General features: G+C 48.2%; 1 protein-coding gene across 3 annotated transcripts; it reads left to right on the top strand.

The window, feature by feature from the left end:
- Positions 1 to 304: 304 nt before the first annotated feature.
- On the top strand, positions 305 to 17,486 carry ARF3 (ARF GTPase 3). 3 transcript variants are annotated; one of them, XM_074325756.2, is made up of 6 exons: positions 390 to 536; positions 1,311 to 1,381; positions 12,340 to 12,580; positions 13,397 to 13,507; positions 13,740 to 13,864; positions 14,593 to 17,486. In XM_074325756.2, the coding sequence occupies exons 3-6, from the start codon at positions 12,433 to 12,435 to the stop codon at positions 14,752 to 14,754; spliced, it is 546 nt and encodes a 181-aa protein (XP_074181857.1). In that variant the 5' UTR covers positions 390 to 536; positions 1,311 to 1,381; positions 12,340 to 12,432; the 3' UTR covers positions 14,755 to 17,486. The 3 variants fall into 3 exon arrangements, with proteins under 3 accessions (XP_019580239.1, XP_074181857.1, XP_074181858.1); XM_019724680.3 differs by lacking the exon at positions 1,311 to 1,381 and having other exon boundaries at positions 305 to 536; XM_074325757.2 differs by lacking the exons at positions 390 to 536; positions 1,311 to 1,381 and adding an exon at positions 550 to 813.
- The last annotated feature ends 1,729 nt before the right edge of the window (positions 17,487 to 19,215 follow it).

Below are 19,215 nucleotides of genomic sequence, written 5' to 3'. Positions count from 1 at the left end.
ACCTAGATTTGCCCAAGGAGCCCCCAGGCCTCTCAGCCCAACCCCAGTCTCCAGTGTGGCCAGCACGTGGCCCCAGTCCTTAAATTCTAGGTATGACCCTGGAGCTTGGTATTGTCACTTCAGTCCTCACTGATTCACCCCTATTCCCTGGCTCTCGCCTCCGCCGCCCGCAGACTCCAACCCCCACATCGGACCCCGCCCGGGGTTCAGCTCTAGCACCCGGCTGCCTCTGCTGCAGCCGCTGCCATGGTGATAGATCTCGCGAGAACTGCCGCTCGCTGCTGCGCAGCTCTCGCGTGACTGGGGAGGTGGGAAGTATCTCAGTCTGGGGGTGGGGGTGCGCCGCACAGCTCCTGTCGCCGTCGCGGCTTCCGGTGCTAGGTAGAGGGAAGGAAGGAGGGAGTCAGGGAGCGGGGCCAGGGGAGCAGCCGCGCTGAAATCGGCTGGGGGAGCCGGAGGGAACAGAGCAAGAGCCAAGCGGAACCTGCGGGGGCGGAGGCGGCGGCCGCAGCGGCGAAGCTTGAGAACAGGAACAGGTGAGGGGTTGGGGAGGGAAGGCGGATCCCGGTAGAGGAGAGGCTCGGGGTGGGGGCTGAGGAGATAGAGCCCCCCTGTCCGGCAGTGCCAGGCCTGGGGTGGTGTGGTCCTTCCCACCCGGGAGCTTGGAAAGGGGAGCCGGGCCAGCCTCACTCCTGCCCCCGCATTTGAAGGACGCGAAGCTGGGGTGGGGGTGGGGGGCGCACACAGATTTGTCCTCCGCCTCGCACAAGGGGGCGACCTGGGCTTCAGTTAGGTTCCCTTCGCCTGCAGAAGGTGGGCTTTCGAGGGGTCAGGGTTAAGGGGGAGGAAAGCAGTCCAGGCAGAGGTGATGCGGGGGCGGTGATGGCTGTTTGTATCCTTTTCCTGTTAAAGGGCTAGAATGCTGCTTTTTCCTTACCCCATCTTCCTCTCCACCTTAGTAATAGGAGACCAGAGAGAAGCCTTGCTGTTGTGACACCTCCTCCCCCTATCATGGGGCAGGGGTGTGTAGGGGGTTTAGGGAGTAACCGGCAGGGCAGGCTAGTGGGGCACCCCAGGGGCACTATTCTGGTGGAGGTTGCGCGTTCGGGTCTTGGGAACCGCACGTTAGGAAGAGGGCAGCAGGTGGGGAGCAGGGGGAGAGGAGACAGAAAGGGGAGGGGGATTTGATTTTGCCTGGAGAAGAGGTGGTGCCATTCTCCCCCAGGCGAAGCGGGGGCGGTCTCACAGGAGGAGGGAGCATCGTGTCGCTGGCTCTGAGTTTTGTCTTCCAATCCGCTTTCTTTCTTTAGGAAGTACCAGGATTCCCGGAACAGAAAATGGAACCATTTCTTACACCAGTGTTTGCGGAAAGGAGGGGGAGGTGGAGTTCCCTGATCAAACGGGCCGCTTGATTAACAAAGTGGTAGCTCCTCTTTTGGGGGAGTTCCCTTCTTTCTGGGTTGTATTACTGCCAGTCTCCCTCTGGCCTGGCCAGGAGGAGTGTGGTATGTGGTCAGGAGTGAGAAGAAATAGTGAGGTCATCTGGGTGAGGGAGAAGTGTAACTTAAAACCTGTCTCTGCTGCTGTTGGATTGGGTCACCGCTGGTATATGGCATGAAAGTTTTATTGGTAGGAGATCTGCTGCAGGAGTCTGAATACTTGGGTCAGTGCAACAGGACAGAATCTAGTCTCTGCATACTTCCTTACCTGTTTCTAATTTGCTGCCATTTTGTCTTGAGCTTGTTGTTGGGGTGTCTCCACTTGCTATGACTGGAGTGGGGTAGTGAATTGGTCATTGCACATTAGACCTGAGTTTGAATAACAAGTCTGTAAAAGCTCATTCTAAGAAAGAAACTGATCCATTGAGCTCACCTTTTCACAGAATGAATCATTGACCTTGGATTCAGCCGGGAAGGGGCCCCATGTGTTACAGGTTCAGTGCCTCTTGCCTCCTAGCTTAGAATGATTACTTTGCATAGTCAAAATTTTTATGCGTATGTCTTGCTTTTCTAAAGAGACTAAGCTTTTTGAATGCAGGAATTGGAACTCATTGCCTGTCTCCCACAATGCCTGTGCACACAGTAGGCGCTCATGATGAATACAGGATGTGACTGGATAGAACTCAAGTTTTTTGACTATGGTTTAAGGAGGGAGAAAGAGATGGCTTGGCTGTCAGGGAGAGTGACTGGAGATAGCTGAGCGGGAGTACAAAGGCCCTTAGCCTTTGTATTAGGTTGGTGCAAAAGTAATTGTGGTTTTTGCCTTTATTTTTAACCTTTTAAACTGCAATTACTTTTGCACCAACCTAATAATTAAGAAGTCTTGGTCTCTCCTCCATCCTAAAAGGCACAAAACACACATGGATAATGGAAACTAAGATCCAAAAATAAAACTGTTACTAGAACACAGTCATTATTTATCTGAAATCCTAGTTTTTCTGCTTCCTCTTTGTGGGCAAAGGAGTCCGTCCATTAGCTCTAAGTCCTTCAGAGTGTTGTCTGCAAATGGGGATCCTGGAGATTATGGAGGAGAGAGCCGATATATATATGCGGTGCCTGGTACAGAATTGGTGCCAGTGAATGGTAGCTGCTATTATTAAATTGAATGGAAGTATAAAGGAAGGCAGACAGCAGGCTGGGAAGAATGTAAGTGAAGTCTTAAGTGCACAAAGAATCATACTGTGTGTGTGTTCATCTCTGCTGCTCTCTTCGACTGGAGTCATAATAAGGGGAAATGGATTCAGAGGACAGTGGGTGGGATTTGTTGGTTAGAAGAAGGAACTTCTTTAAAATCAGCTTTGTTAAAGCCGAGTAAATAACTGAGGGAAATTGTGGAATCTGCTTCCCTATATACTTTTAGACATGGATGCCAAGAGGCCTGAGACTCAAAGCACATTACTGTGTTTGGCTCTCCTCCTCATTTTTGTTGCAGGTGCATTTAGAGGCAAAGTGGTATAGTAATTAAGAGTGTGGACCTTGGAATCAGATAAAATTGGGTTCAAATCCTGTCTCTGCTATTACTAGTTGTGTGATTTTGGTGAGATTACTTGCTCTCTTTTAACCTCATTTTCCTCATCTGTAAAGAGTATGATAACGATAGTACCTATTTCATAGTACTGGCGTGAGAATCAAATGAGATAATACACATAAAGCACTACTATTGTACAAAGCACATACCGTGTTTCCCCAAAAATATGACCTAGCTGGACAGTCAGTTCTAATACGTCTTTTGGAGCAACAATTAATATAAGACCCGGTCTCATTTTACTATCATGTAAGACTTGGTCTTATATAAGACCGGGTCTTGTGTTAATTGTTGCTCCAAAAGACGCATTAGAGCTGATTGTCTGGCTAGGTCTTATTTTCGGGGAAGCACGGTAGTGAGCCCCAAGTAAATATTAGCTGCTATTGATCATCATCATTGCAATAGTCATAATAATATGAGCACTCAGGCCTACCTTAAAGGCTCACAAAAGAAGAACTTGCAGCCTGAGGCGCCTGTGTGAAGGGATGCTTGTTACCATGACTTTCTGTGCTGGTTGTAGGCTTATGAGCAGTGAAATCTTTTTTCAGCCTCTGCCTCACAGAGGCAGCTCCTGCTGCCTGAGTGGGAGGTGAAGCTGGAGCAAGGCAGGGGCCCTGAACCATCAGCTTGGATGTAGGGTGAGAATGTGGGGGCTCAACAATAGTGTTCATGTTTAAAACAGTCAGCATGACTCGGATGACTCTTCCATGAAGGTGCACCCTGATTGACCTAGGTCAGGATTTAGATTCCTGGGCCCCATTATTTTACGTCTCAATGAGCATTTCAACATCTTCCATTTCCTGGGCGACTCTTTTCGTTTAGTCACATCTCCTTTAAATGTCTGCCTCTGAGTATGTTTCAAAATGTACTATATTAAGGTCCAGAGTAATTCTGTCTACCTTTTCTAACATCTGTCACAAATATAGATAGCTTTTTGATAATGAAAAGGCCTGGGAAGCATTTGGAAAGCGTTCCACAAATGTTTGAACGTTTTGTATTGTAGTGTGGGAAAGAGCTGGGGTAGGGATTCCATGAATGTGTTAGAGCTTTGTCGTGGACTTCTGCAAAGGATCTGCTGTGTAGCGTATGGACCAGAAATAAGGAAATGGCTGAGATTTCAGGTAGCCACCATTATCACTGTATTCCTGAAGAAAGGTGAGATGACTAGGTGTGGCAGGTTTCATGGTACCTTTTAGCTCTGCCGTTACTGGTGAGAGCCCGGCATAATCCTTCCTTTATGTGGTTATACATAAGAATGTCCAGCATGAATGTTTAAACTTCAGCATGATTTAGCATGCGGTAGAACATTTGTCCTTTGTTGCAGTGGTTTTTGCCCTCTCCCCCTTTTAAAGCAATCGAACCTTACCTTATTAAAATCTTATTTGAAGTTTAATACATAAAACGGATGAAAGTGGAGCTGCTCTGTAAAGGGTGGTGGGGGAGAGTTGGTGAGCATAACTGGAGCCTCTCATGGTTTCTCCTTTCCCCCAGGAAGCCTCTGAATCCCATCCAAGGAACCCTTGAGCTCTGAGAACATAGAAACCACTTCTCCAGTTTGTCAGATGCAGGAAAAGGATTGGGGATTACCCAAAGAATAATGTCTTAACCTCACAAATGTTTTGCTACTATCAGTAGTACTGTGCTTCTCAACAGCAAGTATGTGTAATCTAGCTACAGATTGTACTGCTGGAAGCGGGGGACATGAAACATGAATAAGGCATGGTCCCTGCTGGCAAGGGGCTCATAGTCTGGGGAAGTACTTCCCCAACTTTTCCCCATCAGGGCATACACAGAAAATGGTGATAGTGAGACATAGCTGCTTGCAACCCAAGATGTCAAACCCAAGGGCTCTAGCCACTTTAAGTACTGATGGGATCCGTATCTCCAGCTGCCCTGTAATGCGTTAAAGGCATATTATTTGGGAAGTTCCAGCTCTAGAAACTGAAACAGACAAACGTGAATAAAACATACTGTGGTAATTCCTAGAGTAGAAGTGTGTTTGAGGTGATAAGGGATCACAAACAGCTTATTCCCGAAGGTAGGCAGTTCCCTGTCTTCCGTATCCTTAGGGTGCTCTGTCCAAATCCTGGCTTCTTTCTTCATCTGTTTGCTGGCAGCTCCATCTTGACCTGCACAGTGGGACCAGATTGGGGGGCAAAGGTTTATTAGGGCTTTAGGCTGACTAATGGAATTTCAGTGATTTTGTAATTAGGAGAGTATAGTGTTCTCAGTATTCAAGGCTACAGGTGGGAGCAATGGAGCAGCCGTAGAATATCAGGAGATGGAGCAGTTTAAACTGGTCAGATTCTAAGAAGAGGGCAAACGGAAAGCTTCGGTTAGAGAGCAGTGCCACAGAAACAAATGAATCTAGTTTTTATCTGGTCACTGTCTCATATGGCTAAGCCATGTGTTCTGAAACAGACCTGTTGCTGTGTTCTGACTCCCTTGCTGAGGGCTGTCCATGGAAAAAGCCAGACCCTTCCCTGGTGTTTGGGTCTCTATTGGACGTGGTGATTTAGGATCCTTCTCTGCTTGTAGTGGGGCCTTCTTCAGGTTGTCTTGTGCTGGAGTCATCTTGGACTAGAAGGAAAGCGGGCATCATGTTTCTGACCTGAGCCTAAACACTGCTAGTTGAGTTAAGTGGAGCCTAATTTTAACTCGATATGTTTTCATTTATAACAAGGTCATCCTTGATTGCCTAGTAGCTAAAGTCAACAGGTATCTTTCAGGCCTTATTTATTTCTTTATGCCTAACTTAGTGTGGACACCCAATCAGCATAGGGCATTACAGACCAGAACTCCTGGGCTTAAGCAATCCGCCTGCCTCAGCCTCCTGAGTAGCTAGGGCTACAGGTATGCGCCGCCTCGCCCAGCAGGCCTTATCTTAAATTGATCTCTCTACAGCCTTTGACCTTCCTTTTTTAAATGTTTGGTTTTTTCCCCTCTCATTGGTGTCTATGATGTCTTACTTTCTAGATTTCCTCTCTACCCCTCAAGTTGCTTCTTACTCTCTTTCCTGGCCTCCTTTTCTGCCCACTGCTTTAAATATTGATGTGCCCCAGGTTTCTGCCTTTGGGCTTTTCTCCTGTCCCACCGTACGTACTCTCCCTAGGTATATCAGTTAGGATGTATCAGTTGGCAACAGACAGAAAACATACCTGTGACTCAAACAATAAGAGGATTTATTACAGCATATAGCAAGAAGTCTAGGTGAAATAAGCCAGACATAAAAGGACACATATTATGTGGTTCCACTTACATGAGGTACCTAGAATAGTTAAATTATAGAGACAGAAAGTAGAATGGTGGTTGCCAGGGGCTGGGAGGAGGGGGGAATAAGAGTTACTGTTTAATAGGTAAAAAGTCAGTTTGAAAAGATGAAAAAGTTCTGGAGATGGATGATGGTGATAGTTGCACAACAAGTGAATATTTATGCTGCTGAATTGTACATTTAAAAATGGTTGAAATGGTAAATTTTATGTTATGTATTTTTTTTACCCCACACTCATACAAAGTTGTTTAGATATAGAGGACTTTCTTGTTTGTTTGTTTTTAATCCACCAGCTTGCCAGTGGTAATAAGGACCCACATTTTCTCAGTTTTTCTGCTCTGATATTGTAGAGTTCTTAGGTCTGTCCCTTCATGGTCTCAAGATTACTCCAGCATCTCATGTTTCTACGTCAACATCCAAAGACTGAACAAGAGAACATTGCCACATGTCCTTTTTTACGGTTGAGGAAAACTTTCCCAGATGCTCCCAGAGGACTTCCCTCACATTTTTTTTGGCTCGAATTAGGATACGGTCATTCGTAACTCATTCACTGGCAAGGAAAATGAAATGCCCACACCCTTCAGGCTGATAAGTTTTTATACCCGAGGGCTAGGGAAGGGTATCTTATACCTTGCTGCCCCAACATCTGAACAGATTAGAGTTTGTTAGAAGAAAGAAGGGAAAGAATGACTGTTGGGTAGGCAGCCAGGAACTGCTGCCATCCTGGATCGTCTTGGTTCCTCCATGGCTTCGTTTCCCATCTGCGCGGGTGATTACCAAGTATCCAGTCCAGACTCCTCTGCTGCACTTCAGACCTTAGCACCTCAAAATCAACATTTAATCTAAAATCAAACATCTTTACTCTCAGATCTGTTTTTCTTGTTATTTTCCATCTAAAGAACTGCCATTGAATCACCCAGGCCAGAAACCAAGACTCATCTTTGAGCCTTCTGTTCTCCTCGCTACGTTTAATCCGTCATTAAATCCTGCAGATTCTCCAATTTGATGTTTCCAATCTGCCCTATCCTCTCTATTGCCACCTCTAGTCGAGAGCTTCTGATTTCTTATCTGCATGACTGTACCTCCCCAGTTTTCTCTCTGCTTCCAGTCTCTCCCCTTTTAATTTATTCCCTAAACTGCTGCCAGAATGGTGTTTCTAAAGCACATATCTGATCACATGTCTTTGAGGCCCTTCGTGATCTAATCCTTGCTTCTCTCTCCAGCCTCGTCACTTCTTTGTATTCACCGTGCTGCGTCTCAATAAACTACTTCCCAGTTGCACATGGCTTTGGCTAATGGAAATTGCTCTCTCTGACGCAAGTTTTAATGCCTTTGCAGACACTGTTCCTTCTGCCCCATTCCCTTTCCTTTATTTGCTGGTTACTTCCCACTTTTCCTTCAGGAGTCAGCTCAGGTGTGACGTGAGAATCCTGTCTGGGAATCGTCCTGTACCGTTTAGTCTTGATGAACTGCCTGGCATCCTTTCCCCATAATGCTATGTGCTTACCCCACTCTTATCCTCACAGTTTTGTAATCCTCTGTTTATGAGTCTTTGTCTCCCATTGACTTGAGTTTCATGAAGGCAGAAACTGTCTTCCTTTCTGTATCCCTAGTTCAGTATACTCAATAAATGTTTAATGAATGGATGGAAGCTGACATCAGAAGCTGATTCTTGGCTGTGGGAAATCTTTGAGTCCAGTAGAAGTTGTTGAGGTACTAACCTAATAGTTCTTATGTGCTGACGATTACAGTGCTCTTGAGACAAAAACTTAGAAAGTTTACAGAGGTCATAAGCCAGCTGCACTAAGCAAACTAAATACAGGCATACCCTGCTTTTGTTTACTTAAATTTTATTGGTCTGCTCCATTGACTGTGCTAAAAATAGCATCTCTGTTAGTGATATCTCAGCTTGAAAATTATCTGGAAACAAAGCTGCTTTTTAGTGCACCCTTCTTGGCAGCAGAGGGTTTGGGAGACTCTTGTCTTCTCTGGACCTATGCCACCTGAAGAGGCAGAGGCCCTGCCAGATCAGGAGTCTCCTCAGAGGTGTCTCAAGACCTGCACTGGAGCCAGTCGCTTGAGTCAGGTCGGGGGAGTGTACATGGCAGGTTGAGCTGTGATCTCAGCATCAACCTGGAGAGTGAGGCAGGCGTATTCCTGCAACACACATAAGTCAAGATGGCTGAGTGACGGCAACAGCCTGCCTCTCCTGGGAGAGGGAAGGATGGGATTGGGGACGGAATGGTCCTCAGTGAGGACATCCTGAGATGGGGCTTAAATCAGCCAATGCACTTGATTGAACTCCTGCAATGTCCCACACAGATTTTACTGGAACACATTTTTAGAACTCCTATTGTTATTTTTACCAGTGATAACAAAGTGACTATAAAACAGAATGTTGAGATACCCGCTTTGTTAATAGAAGTACTACTGTATTCCATTTTTCATCTTGAGCCACTCACCTTCAGTTTTAACTGCTGATTCTTGGTTTCCACCAGCCCATGGAGCCCTGGCATTTTGCCCTATCCACACAGGAGTGCCATCTGTGTTAAAGAGAGTAAATAATAGGCTCTACAGTATGTAGGGAAACAATCCAGCGTTTTTTGTATTTTATTTATTTATTTATTTTTTGCCATTCTGCTTCCCAGAGCTTTTTATAGGAATGCTTTATGGTGAAAGTGAGAATTGGCTATATAGCCAAAGATTCATGTTCATGGCACGAAGCTGAAAGTTACTGCCATCCTGGTGGTAGGGTAGCATGCTCCCTGGTAATAGACAGGGACAGAGAAAGCCAAGACGAGAAAGCCAACATCCCCTTTAGAACGCTCATCTGAATCAAGCTCCTGATTATATTAGAGTCATAGTGTCCATTAATTTCAAGGCCCTGGGCTGCCCCAGGGAACACAGAGTAACTACTTGGATATTTCATCAGTTCCATCAGCCCCATTGCTTATTAAATGGCAGGAGAGAATTCCACCAGTTTTAGTCTTCCAGTCCTTTCATGTTGTTCCCAATCCAGTCCCAGGGTTAGATATGTGTGGAAAATGGCCAAGAATCGACAGGATATCTAAGCAACCATCTGTGCATTACATAGTGATAGCAAGTACTGCTAGGACAGAAGAAATGATACAAGGACATACTCAGATGAGGCTTAAATCCGTGCTTGATAGAACTCCTATGGTGGGTTTGGCGCTGGGAGTGAGGATAGGTACAAAATAAAGTAGGCATAGTCCTTCCCCCTGGAGAATACAGTTAAATTCAAGAGATAGTCAATGTACAGACTTAGCAAAGCAGGAAATAGCTCCAGAAGGTGATAAGTGCCACATGAGTGGCTCAGATAATTCAGGGACCTTGATGTGGCATGCCAGGAAATAAAATAAGTGTAACGCTGGGATCAGCTTTTGAACCAAGACTTTAACATGATAGCTTAGCAAAGAAGCAAACCAAAGGACAGCGTATGCATGTTCGGGGCCAAGAGGTATTTTTCAGCCACTGCTGTACTCACGGTTGATAATCATTTAATCAGCAATAGTTCCCATCATAAAGGACAGCAAGATAAATGTGTAGTATAAATTCAGCTCAGAATCTCAGCCAAAGCCTATTACCTAACCTTTAAAGCAAAGTATCATTTGGAGCTGAAGGAAGGGCTACCTGAGCAGGAGAAAAGATGAAAGCTAGGAAGACTTTACTGAAAGGTTTAAATTTCTGAAGGTGATGGTAGCAGAACCAGCAGTCTGACTACCACAGATTGCCAAGGTTGGTGGGATCTGATCTTACTAGCTGGGCCAGTATCCCTACCTGCTCCAGGGATCCTCGAGAATCTGTGTACCTGGGTGGGTTGAGGCAGGATGGGCAGGGAGGATGGCCAGTGGGCGACTTGGCTGAAGTTGAGCCCTAAGGTTGAGCCAGCTCCTCTCCCTGGGGTGTGAGCCCTCTGGGTCAGGGGCAGGGCGCATCTGGGGAACCTACAGGGAGCACCACGCCTGGTTCATTAGTGGATGTCTGGGGAAGCCTTTGAAGATGAAACATTCCATAAGCACTCATTGTTTCTGTTTTTTGGACAAACTAGTACTTTGGTCTCCAGGGGCTGTTGATCTGGCCCCTTTGTACTAGTATGGAATTTGCTGCAAACTGAGGAGACTAAGAAAAAAACAAACAAACAAACCTGACATAGTTTTTGCAAAAACAGCTAAATTCCCACCAAACCCCCAAGCTTTAGCTTGTAAATTGGATTCCTCCCCATCCACTTTTCACATTCTTGGGTTTGAGTGCACTCTGTCTTGACCTGTTCCTTCGCCTGCTGGGTTTGGGGTGTGTGTGTATCTCTGGTTCCCAGACTCCATAGAGAATGCCAGCAGCTGGCATATGGTGATCACTGAATAAGCTGCCCGCTGATGCCTGTCTCCTGCAGGCACAGAGAACTGGCTGGCACGGGCGATTCTGAACCCCCATTTCATTGTTGTTTTAAAGATGCGTTTCTGTGGCTGTCCTGTGCCATAGGGAGGGGAAGGAAGAAGAGAGGGAATAGATGACTCTCTGATCCTGTCTGTTGGTGGGCAATGGTTGGAGTGGGCATTTTGTCTCCTTATAGTGGTTCTTACTGCTCCCTTCATTTTTTTCAGCAGGTGTTTGGTAAGGGCCTATTATGTATCAGGCATACACATCTGATCTGAGTAAGCTGCTAGGGAGGGCAGTAGAGACCCTGAGAGTTAGTTCAGTTATTCAACTGCTATGGGCCAGGCATTCTTCAAGGGCCCAGGAACACAGCAGTGAACAAAATAGGCACGGAGCCTACGGACATAGTAGGTAGACATAGTAGGAGGAGAAAAACAATACAGCAAGAAACAAATATGTGATGTGTCAGATGGTGATAAGTACTATGAAGAAAAGTAAAGTGGGATAAATGGGGTAGAGAGTGGTGGCGGTGGTGGTGGTGTGTGAGTGTGTTTTGGAGGTGGCTATGGAAAGCCTCTTTGATATCGTGACACTCAGACACCTGCAGGAAGTGAGGGAGTACTCATGAAGGTTGTCTGGCAGAGGAAGCATTTGAGGCAGAATAAATAGCAAGTACAAAAGGTTTGAGGCAGGAAAGTGTTGGGGAATTGAAGTGGAGGAAGCAAAGGGGAGATATGATGAGAGAAACGGGGAGAATGCAAGTTGTGTAAGACCTTACAGGCTTTGGGTTTTACTGAAGGGAGATAGGAAGCCAAGAGAGGGTTTTGAACAGAGGAGCGACATGACCTGATTTTGGTTTTAAACTCAGTCTGGCTGTGGAGAGTAGACTGAAGGGGGTTAGAGAAGAAGCAGGGAACGAAAGCCTCATTGCAGGTGACCGTGTGGAGCCGCTGTCCTTGGATGGGCCGTGGCAAGTCTAGGATTTACCTGGCTGAGGAATGAGGAGTAGCCTCTTCCCACACCTCCTGCCAACTCTCAGCATACTGGTGTATGAACAGGGCACAGTTTAGCAGCCAGCTTTTCACAGAACAGAAAGGATCAGCATCTTAGGCATGCTGCTTTCTTATTTTATCCCCATTAATTTTGGTATGTAGAAGGAAGGTATTGCAGAAATAGAGGAAGGGAAGAAGCAGTCTTTTGAGTAAAGCAAAGAGCATGAACCTGCGGAACCTGGCAAGCCTTGTTGGGAGTCACAGAGAGCCACTCCTCATTCCACTCCCTCCTCTCTCACCCTTTCCAGAAGTCTTAGGGTAGTGTTGGGGGAGGGAGGGAGGGGCATTAATGATGTCGCAACACCTTCAAGTATAGTGTAGATTGTCGGAATGGAAGGAACTTTAGAAATCTAGTTCAGCACCCCTCCATTTACAGTGGAGCTATGGGCAGGTGAAAGGACTCCCCAGTCATATAGGTAGATTGCTGGCAGAGCAGGGGTCCTGAGTGTTCACTGCTTTGTCTCCACTCCCAAAGGTTCAGATGTGTCTGAGTGGGTCTCAGTCTGCATAGTCCTCCAGCCATGACTTTGACAAATCCCATTTACACAAGATCCTGACAAGCAGATGGCAGTGACGAGCTTACATTTCTTTGCCTAGGATCAAGTTCTCCGTACCAGGGACCAGGTGAAAACCAGACTGCCACCGCCCCCACTTGGGCCCTGCTGTCCTCAGAAAGCAGCTGCTGTGATCATGGGCAACATCTTTGGGAACCTTCTCAAGAGCCTGATTGGGAAGAAGGAGATGCGTATCCTGATGGTGGGCCTGGATGCTGCCGGGAAGACCACCATCCTGTATAAGCTGAAACTGGGGGAGATTGTCACCACCATCCCCACCATTGGTAAGGGCACAGCTCGCATGCAGGCTTTCATGCCAGCAGCTGAGCCAGGCAGGGGGCCTATTCCTAGATTCCCCACCCGGCCACCAGGCAAGTCCATGCAATTTGTGGGGTTCAGGGAAGGATGGTTATTTAGCTCACTAGCAGGTGTTGGGGCTGCCGTTTGCCCACCTACCCTGGCCTTCTCTGATGCGGGAACTTCTGCAGCCTGGCACTCAACAGTTGCCCTCAGGTACTGAGCTGGTTTGTTCTCTGTGCTGTTTGGAAAGCAGGTGACGGCCTTTGATGTTCTTGCCAGAGGCCTGGAGTTGCTTCAGTTTAGATCCTTGGTGGCCCTGATCCTGGTTAAGACCTGCTTGTGGGAGGGAGAACATTTGCCTGATGGATGGGACTCCGGATTATCATTCGTAGCTGGTTCTGCATTTGGGGCTCCAGACTATAGCTCACTTTTTTTTCTTCACTCTGCTTCGCAGGCCCCAGTTCTTAGCTGAGACAGACTCTGGTGACCACAGTACAGGAGTGGGGCCGAGTCACTTCTTTGTAGGAGGGAGCGCCAAAGGCTGGGAGAATGAGTTGGGAAGGTTGGCTCCCATTACCCAGGCAGTTGTGAACCTCCCGGTTGGCCTTCCTCATCCTCTTCCACTTCTCTTAGTTTTTCTTTTTGGCCTTTGGGCAATGAGGGCAAGACATGCCAGTTCTGAGGAAGCCCTAGTTTTCTTTCCTTTGCTGGGGTCATGGCCGAGGCTTGGGGAAACCGAGACCCACCCACTGGGGCATTGTTGGAGGCCAAGTGGCCCAATTACCTGTTTTTTTCCAAAGGGTTCAATGTGGAGACAGTGGAGTACAAGAACATCAGCTTCACAGTTTGGGATGTTGGTGGCCAGGACAAGATTCGGCCTCTCTGGAGACACTACTTCCAGAACACCCAAGGTACAGCCTGTGAATCGCCCAGGGACTGCCGTGGGTTATTGGGTGTGAGCTGAGAGTGTGGCTGTTGCTCTTGGTTATGGGCAGCCAACTGGCCCTGCTGCAGCTCCTAGGGGTGGGAGAAGAGGAGCAAAGGGAGCAGATATTTGGAGGGTATAAGGAAGGGGGCACCTTTCGGTGGTGAGGGAGGGAAGTTCGCGTGTCATTCTGTGCAGCCCGTGCTCTGCCTCCCTAGGGCTGATATTTGTGGTGGACAGCAATGATCGGGAGCGAGTGAATGAGGCCCGGGAGGAGCTGATGAGGATGCTGGCAGAGGACGAGCTCCGGGATGCAGTGCTCCTCGTCTTCGCAAACAAACAGGTGAGATGTCTCCCCGCCCCTGGATTAGAGAGAGGGCAACCTGGCTGCAGAAATCAGGGGCCTTGGAGCTCATTGTGTGGAAAGCCCTGGGACTATGTTCTCAATTTTGGTAATGTGGGAAATGGGATTTTTTGGCTTCTTTTTTCTTTTTCATTGGGGAATACTGGGGAGCAGTGTGTTTTTCCAGGATGTCGAGTCGTTGTTTTTCAATCTAGTTGTGGAGGGCATGGCTCACGGGCCCATGTGGGACTCGAACCGGCGACCTTAGTGTTATGAGCACTGCGCTCTAACCACTGAGCCAACCAACTGCCCTTCTGTGGCTTCTTTATGCTCCTCTTGTCCCCTACTCTGGCTTTAATTAACAACATTTCATCTTCAGGGATTGGTGTCATAGAAAACATCACCTCAAATCCCTCTTTCATCTTACCTATTGTCTACTTCAGTGGAACTGCTCTCACTCCTACGGTCAAATAGACTCGATTCTTTGCCCAGTCTGAATCACTTCTCCCATATTTGGTTTCCACCAACCAAGTGGAATGACTTCTAATGCCTTGGATCTGGCGTTCTGGGATGACTAAATCCAAAGCTGCTCTTTAGGCTCTTGTTCTGAGTCCCTATGGTGGAGGAGGAAAGGGTACTGGTATACATCTGTTAGTACGTAGATGAGTGCTCTAGAAGCCTTAGAAAGATCCTCAGGCTCCTTTTTGTGTGTTTTCATCTCACTCCAGGATTTGCCTAATGCTATGAATGCTGCTGAGATCACAGACAAGTTGGGCCTGCATTCCCTGCGTCATCGCAACTGGTACATTCAGGCCACCTGTGCCACCAGCGGGGACGGGCTGTACGAAGGCCTGGACTGGCTGGCCAATCAGCTCAAAAACAAGAAGTGAGAGCCAGGCAGCCCTGTCCACCCACCCCACCCACCCGTGACATGCCTACTGTCTCCCTGCCCCAGCCCTACCCCTTCCTTCCTGTTGCCAGTATGGTCAGGGCCCTGGGTATCATGTCCGCATGCCCAACAGGAGCCTTGCCTCTCCTTCATGCCCTCCTTTCCCCTGTCCATGACCAGTACCCAATTGCTGTCCTAATGATGAATCATTCCAATTTACCAGATTTAAAACAAAAACAAGGTTGTTAATGGTTTCATGGGGTGCCCCCCCAATCCTCTGAGGTTCGGGAGGGGGTGGGGTAGTCTTTCTGTTTGCTTCGTTTGGCTCTGGTTGCTGTGCTCTTGGCATCTGAGTCCCTCTTCCTACAGGCAGGCCCCTCTCCTACCGTCTTCCTTTCCTTCGCCACCGTCTCCCAGTTCTACATGGAAATTGCACGGGCCTCTCTGTGTGCCTGCATGTGTGCGCATGTATATACATGTATAGAGAGATATATATGTGGGGGCCAGGGAGAAGGGTGGAGGGGGTGGAGTGCAGCTCAGGGCTTGGAGCCAGGACGCTGCCCACTCTAGCCTGTCACTTGTCCCTCTCATGTTGCTGAGATAAAGGGAAGTAGGTGGAGGGAAGGCTGCCCCAGTCTTGCACTGGTTCCTCTCCTCTGTGCAGGTAGGTTTTCCTGGATGATAGGCTAGATGATGGATTTTCCACCGCCATCTTCCTCGTACCCCTCTCTCCACCCTGCTTAGGACAGGGGTGTGGCATTTATCTCTAGATGACTGTTCCCAAGGAGAGGCCGTTCTTCCCTGCCTCGTTAGTGGGCAGGAGAGAGGAACCCACTCGCTCGTATCAGCCCAGTGTTAACTGATTCTCCCCCTCATCCTAGGTCTGTTCCTCAGGAGCCTGAGGGGGAGGTGGAGTTAGCAAGATCACGGGGTGTGTTTGGGACCCAGAGTATTGGGGGGAGGGCCTTAGGTTTTCCATCTTCATCCTCTTTTGTTTTTAGGAGAAGGTGAGGCATGGATCAGTCCTATTTCTGCTTTCCCTCCCCTGCACCCCCACCCCTCCCAGTCTTTTGATCTTGGGGGCTGAGTGGCTTACCTGTCCTTTTTCAGAAGTTTCCTCACCCTAGTAGTCCTGCAGCCTGAGTGGCTGGGTGGCTGAGGGGGAGTGGGGGTGATATGGCAGACCTCAATATCAATTCCCCTATTCTTCAGTTCTGTTTTTCTGGAAAGTCCATGATGTGCTGAAGGATGGAAATTTTCTCTTCTGTTTCCAGACCCTCAGATGGTCCTACTGTGCCTCCCACCTCCATCCCAACAGCTCTCCCCTGCCCTCTTCACCCACTCGAATAAATGGATATGGGTGTTGGAGTGAAGGAAATAGAACTCTGAAGTGGTTGTTGGTGCTGGTGGGATGCAGGGGTCTTCAGGGTCCTCCCCCTATTACCATGTAGTTGTTCAGAAGCTGCTGCTACTGCGTCTCTCTGTCGACAGGGGGCGCTTGTCCCTGAGGTCCTGACTTCTGCGGTTTCTGTGAAGCCGTGCCTTTTCTGTGGGCTCCTGTGTGTGCTGGCTGCGCCCTGAGCTCCAAGACGGCTGCCCATACCTTTCTGCTAAGGTCAGGACCCAGGGCCCCCCATAGCATGGCTGAGGGACACCTTCCCAGAAGGGCTGTCCCAAACCCCAGTCCCTGGGTCCAGGCTTCCTGCCACCTTTGTCTATAACACATAAATCAATACCCTTTACCCCACCCCAGACTGAACTGTGAAAGAGAGGTTCCAGGGGTGTCTCCCTCAGTGCCAGTTCCTTAGTGATGTTTTACTTACCCAAGATGCAGTGGGTGTGTGCAGGTCTCTTGCTCTCTAGGCCTTTGTGTGTATGTGTGTGTGTGTGGTGGTGGAGGGAGGGCGGGGTGCTGGAGCTTCTATTTCATTTTAACATGTATTCATTCCCCGGACCCCACAGATGCTTCCCTCCACGCTTTTTTTTTTTTCCCGCCTCTGTCTCTATTCCTGAGATTTCTTTGCTCCTGCTGCCTCTCTCCCTGACCTCTTTCCTTTGCCTTCTAACTCATTCAGTGCTGTTGCCTATTTGTCATCCCTTGTCTCTTTCCTACTTAGGATCCCCCACTCTATTTAATCTTTGTGGTCGGTGAGAACTTTGCCTCTTCTCCCGTCTCACTCCCTCTCTGACCCTCCCTAGTTAGATGCCAGTCCCAAATAGGTTTTCCTTATTTCAGGCCCACCCCCACTCGTTTTGGGGGGCTCCCGGGACCAAGGGGCTAAAGGTGTTAGGAAACAGCCTTGGAGGTTGTTGGGTGCTGCTCCAGATCTGTCCAGCAGGGGGCAGTAAGTGATCTTCTAGTGTATCCCTGGCTGCTAGACCCTTGGCAGGGGTGGACCTTTCTACATTCCCATTCACCTACAAGTTCTTTTGGGATTGGGTGTTTCATTCCATTTTTGCCCACTCCCTCCCTCACTCTGCTCTGGTAGGTTTAATTTTATGCTTTCCTTTATTCCAGCCTTTCTTCTCCTTGGGGATTCTCCCACTTCTCCCCCAAAATTTGTTTGTGGTGTTATAGTGGTAACTGCAGTTCTGAACTGATTTTTCTCTTCTTTTTTCCTCCTCTGGAATGTAGACTGTGTATGTTTAATAACTCACCTTCTCTCTCCTTGCTCAAAATGTGGGATACGCGATGACTGTGACCCTGGTTGGAAATTAAACTTGTTTTATGCAGCTTTGGAGCAGACCTTCATCCTTGCTGTGCAGCAGCCATTGGACAGTTGTTTAATGGTGAGGGGAGTTCTGCCTCTCGTCCCTCTCTCCAGACTGCTCCTGTCAGCAGAGGGGTAAAGGGCACTTGACTTGGAGGTTATGGAGGAACGGGGGCTCATCTGCACACTGCTTGTTACTCCCTCCCATTATACCACAGACGGAGGCCTGAGTGTGGTGGGCACCAGAGTGCGAGGGCCTTGTGACTTTGCTCCTCTAGTTCTAAAGGGTTTAACCCTGAACTTAGCTAATTTATCACCTGTTGTCCACTTGAGAGACTTCAATGTCTAGAGGACCCTGAACTCTGAGTGCCCCATACTGCCTTTATTCTCAGACGTCCCAGCCCTGTGCATAGGTGCTTCTAGTGGGAAGAGGGTCCCCTCATCCACAGATTGGCGTCCCCTCACTCATTTGGTTCTGCGCTTTGGCAGTGAGTAAGCCAAAGTTTGGGTAATGTAATGATCTTGATCCTCCTTGCAACTGATGGCCCTGTGTCCCCTCTGCTTTAAGCACGCAGTTCCCTGTGGTCAGTATGCCAGCCTCATCCAGATATTCCACAAACATCTTGGGGAAAAGACCATTTTCATAAAGCTTCCGTCCTCCCATCTCCCACCACTACTCTCTTCCTCTCCTGCTACCATTGTCTGGCTCCAGGCAAAGAAAGGGACGGTGCTATCCTTGGGGTGGGTGAGGTCGGAGTGAGCCAGGCAGGCTTTCCCGACTCTTAACCATTTTCTTAGGCTTTGGGGACAGAGGTCCTTCCACCCTGTTCTGTGGGGAAGGGAAAGTATTAGGCATATATAAGTTTGAGAGCCCCAAGTACCAGTACATCATTTATATTCAGTTACCTTCCTGTTCCCTTCCCAATTTTCCTTTTCAGCCCCTCTCCTGTTATTAAAGTAAGCCATCACCCTCAAGGATCAGTGCTTCTGTCCTTATGAAACTCTTAAACTACAACCACACATCCCTCTATCAACTCTGTGAACTTTGAACATTACCCACTTACCCTTCAAAATCAGATGAAACTTTCTTCCTTCTAGGCTCCTCAAAAGTCCTGCTTGGTGATTGAGGTTATAAGCAGTTAGGCGCTCCTTTCCCAAGTTCTTCATTTGTATACTAATAAATAGATACGTTCTAGAGCTACAGCCTCTCAGAAGATAATGATAATGGAGAGGACTTCAACCGGACGGCAGGCCAGTGGTGGTCTTTTGACCCCTGAACAAACTTGGGAAAGAGGATGGCCTAGTCCCTTCTGACCCTTAGCACTCGGTTTAGAATGCCGGGAAGGGGGTGGAGGGAGCCCTCTTGTGGCAGTTACTTAAACCTTCCAGCTTTTTTTGGGGGGGGGTATGGGGGGACGAGAGGGGAGACTTAACCTGGAAGTTATATGCTTAGCACCCAACTCTTAGGGCAGACAGCAACCCCATCTTCCCAGAACGTGAGTAGTTCTTTAGTCATGACTTGTCAGGGGACCTGGGCCCAGGGTCCACTTCAGGATTATCTGGGCAAGGGATTTGAGCCTGGAGAAAACCAGTGGAAGGCCTTGGATTGGTCCAGGTGAGATGGAGATTCATTCCAGAGTATGGGGACAGCCATGGGGAGAATGAGTGTGGGTATCTATGAAATTCTCAGACTAGTGGTGTAAGGTTTAAAGGTTCTGGGCGTTCACTGCATCACTTCCAGTTCAAGTGCC

The sequence above is a fragment of the Rhinolophus sinicus genome, chromosome 1 (genome assembly GCF_057876585.1).
Source record: "Rhinolophus sinicus isolate RSI-liver-muscle chromosome 1, RSI-T2T, whole genome shotgun sequence".
In the NCBI taxonomy this organism is placed as follows: domain Eukaryota; kingdom Metazoa; phylum Chordata; class Mammalia; order Chiroptera; family Rhinolophidae; genus Rhinolophus; species Rhinolophus sinicus.
This window is presented reverse-complemented; position numbering and strand designations above follow the sequence as displayed.